Source organism: Aptenodytes forsteri, unplaced genomic scaffold, assembly GCF_000699145.1.
Source record: "Aptenodytes forsteri isolate BGI_AS27 unplaced genomic scaffold, ASM69914v1 Scaffold54, whole genome shotgun sequence".
In the NCBI taxonomy this organism is placed as follows: Eukaryota; Metazoa; Chordata; class Aves; order Sphenisciformes; family Spheniscidae; genus Aptenodytes; species Aptenodytes forsteri.
Window position 1 is genome coordinate 9,479,583 of NW_008796044.1, and position 3,386 is coordinate 9,482,968.

Here is a 3,386-nt window from a genome sequence, read left to right on the forward strand (position 1 = left end):
ATATATAAATATATATATATAATTTTTTTTGCTCTGTTACTTGCACAATTTTACAGTACCTCATTTTTCCCATGTATGTATTTGAAAAAAGGCTAATATATAGAAAAAAAAGGTTCTTAAAGCTCTAAAAGTGTTTGTTTTTTTTCCATTCCATTGGAATCATATTGGTTTTGTAGCATTTAACATAACTAGTATGTTGTATTATATATATGTGTATTATACTGATTGAAATTTTTAACAGATTTGTACTTTTTTTAAAATGAAAGTTGCTAGTTCTGCTTGACCAAGTAGTGCAATCATTATTTTTTTTAATGTTGTGGCTGATTTTGAGAGGGATATTCACTAATAAATGTATGATGTATACCAACACGCTGTGCCCCAGCTCTTGTCACGGCGCGGGCAGGCGGGGGCTCGAAGGGGGCTGGGGTGCCCCCGCTGGGTCCCCCTGGGGGGCTGAGGCCAGGCTAACACTCTGGTCAGGGATGGGGGGGTCCCCAGGCCATCACCGAGCAGGTGGAGGGAGGGTGCAGCAGCTGGAAGAGCCCAGAGGGGCTGCTCAGAGGAGAGCCCAGGAGAGCCCAAGGGTGGAAGCAAGAGCTAGCTGGGTCCTCTGCCACAGAGGGGTCTGTGATCCAGCAGCACCATGGACACCCCTCGCTCCCACCCGGAGATCCTTCACAGCTTGCACCAAGATGGAAAGTCCTGGATGCCATCCTGGCACAGCGCATCTTTCTGGGTGGCTCCAGCAACACCAGGGAGGCAGCTTCCACCTCTCCTACAGCCCAAACTTCCAGCATGCCCACGCCCAGCCAGGGAAGGGGTGACCCCTGCACTCCCCTGGCTGGGTGGGAAACTAGCCCAGCCTGGCTGACCCCAGAGGACCTCAACAGCCCCAGGCTGGGCCCTTCACACTGAGCAGAACAGACACATCCACCCTATGTGCGACAGAGGGCAGAAGCTCTGGCTCCCCAAGGCTAAGAGCAAGGTTGCTACTCCCCAAACCATGCTGCTCCAGAAGGCTCCATGGCCAGAAGTGGAAAAGCTCTTCCTTTGGGAGGAAAATGATCTCTTCTCCCTGTTGAAAAAGCCATGCCAGGCCCTGGAGCCACCAGGAAAGGAGGCTGGTTTACTACAGCTTGCAGGCTTCAGAAATGGTGGGGGTGGAGAGAGAGCTCCCTGCTCCCTTCTGTGCTTTATGCAGGCAAGTGAGCGTGGTTACCGGTCCAAAACAGGTGACTAGCAGGTAGGGAAGGAAGAGGCTCCTACCGCTCTCCCTTTGGGCAGGAGCTTATAGCACCACTCTGCAGCCACAACCAAGCCTCTGGGGGGGAACAGAGGCTTACACCCATCCTTCTCCCCACTGCACCTTACGCATCTTTTTTTCCACCTCCAACTTGATCTGGGAGGGCTGACCCAGGCCTTTGAGCAAAGGAAGGGCCATCTCCCTCCTACCCCACCACACCCCCGAGTTCACACCACAGGCAGGCAGCACAGCAGCAACCCCAGCACTGCCTTCCCCCATGGTGTGCACGCTCACAGCTCCGCTGGCACAAAACTACCAATTCAAGGCCAGAAGTTAAGTGTACACACAATGCTGTGAGGAGTAACTTACTGTAGAGCCACAGCAGCTGGAACCCCCTCCCCGGTGGCTCAGTTGTGGCAGGGGGCACAGGCAGAAAGCATTGGCAGAGACATGCTAGAGGCAGAGTTTATTACACTACGCAGGCTAAGAACCCTGGGCAAGACCCCACACAGGTAAGAATTGAACCAGCTCTTTATCAAAAAGTTAATACTATAGTCAACCCCATTCTCCTTTGGTCATTACAAAGCAAGAGAAATATTAAAAGAAAGATATTTATACACAGAGGGAAGCTGAAGAGATTCTGTCCAGCCCTTCCCTCCCACCCCACTCCCAGCACATTCAGGTGCCCAGTCTTCTGGCTGTCAAGAGCAGCAGAGTATCAAATCTTCACAAGATGTCAGGTTGTTGGGGTTTTATTGTTGTCGTCAATAAAAGCAATAATTACCGAGAGCTGCCATTCCTGTTCCTCCCCAGGGAGGGTGGAGGGGCAACACCAGCTCCCCTCCCTCTCTGCCCTCCAAGTGTAGGGGATGGCTGTGTACACGGGTGTGTGAGGACGTGCACACACTTCCTCTCGCCAGTGCACACACACAGCACAGCTGGCACAGGCGATGTGGTCTCTGATCCCTCGTTTGTACGCAGTCTTAAAAAAAATATTGTATATTATAATAATAATATGAATTTCTCTTTCCATTTTGTGTCTTCTGGAAAAGTGTCAATCGTCCGTGAGGTCCTGCACAAAGAGGACTTCCGTGTGGCTGAGTCCAGCCTCCTGCAGCGTGGGTGGGTTGGGCCACTCCTCTGTAGGGAGGCAGGGCAGGACACGGCGAGGGAAGTTGGCCTCAATCTGGAACTTTTCAGGACTTTCTTTCAAGGAGAACAAGAAGTCATGGATCACCTGGGAAAGAAGCACAGAAATAACAGCCAGCTGGGGGAGCAGTGACACAGCCAGACTGCATCCATGGCATCTCAGGGCAGAGGGAGGGGAAGTTACCAAATTTGCACCATCACTGCATTGTAGGCATGAGACAGCCATTTTCTTAGCATGCATGAAACTGGACTTGTCACAGAGCACCTGGGGAGTCCAGACACTGTTTCTGGCTCTTCCTACACTCTTATTTAATAGGGAGCAACAAGAGCCTCAGCTTTTCAGGAGAAGAAAAAGTTTCTTCCATTTTTTTTTTCTCTCTAATCTCTCTCTTCTACACTGGTGGGACCAGGCCCCAAGACACTTTCCTTACCCAGGAACAACTCTGCCTGTTGAAGGCTCTCAAAGGTCACCATTTGGCAAAGTCCAATGGAACCAAATCTTTGCTGAGCCACCTGGAGAATCTCTTGACCCTCTTTTACTCTGGGAAGCCCACCAGCTCTGCCCCAAGCTCACCGTCAATGACTGTGTGAAGTGGAATCGCCGCTCCACTCTGGAATCGTTAGGCAGCTTGAAAATGATCTTAACACTCTCTGGGTCATCAGGATGTGGTTCAGGTGGGAGGCATTCGGACTTCCGCTCCTTCTCCTCCTGCAGCGTCTGTAAAGTAAGGAGGGAGCAGGAGCAATGGGCATGCACTGAACCGACCTTTACTCTTGTCCCTTGCAGCACAGCTGCTCCAGGAGGCTCTGAGGATGCTCCAGCCCCGAGCAAGACAATCACAGAATCATAGAATGGTTTGGGTTGGAAGGGACCTCTAAAGGTCATCTAGTCCAACCCCCCTGCTGTGGGCAGGGACATCTTCAACTAGAGCAGGTTGCTCAGAGCGCCGTCCAACCTGACCTTGAATGTTTCCAGGGGTGGGGCATCCACCAC

The 3,386-nt window shown here is 51.4% G+C and overlaps 1 protein-coding gene across 1 annotated transcript in view; it reads right to left on the minus strand.

The window, feature by feature from the left end:
- Positions 1–1,694: 1,694 nt before the first annotated feature.
- Positions 1,695–3,386, minus strand: part of FAF2 (Fas associated factor family member 2) — a 9,825-nt gene continuing 8,133 nt past the window's right edge. The window contains exons 9-10 of the mRNA XM_009285769.1: positions 2,967–3,110; positions 1,695–2,480 (exon numbers count right to left, since the gene is read on the minus strand). Coding sequence (XP_009284044.1) covers positions 2,298–2,480; positions 2,967–3,110 — 327 coding nt within the window. The 3' untranslated portion in view covers positions 1,695–2,297. The remainder of the gene's footprint in view (positions 2,481–2,966; positions 3,111–3,386) is intronic.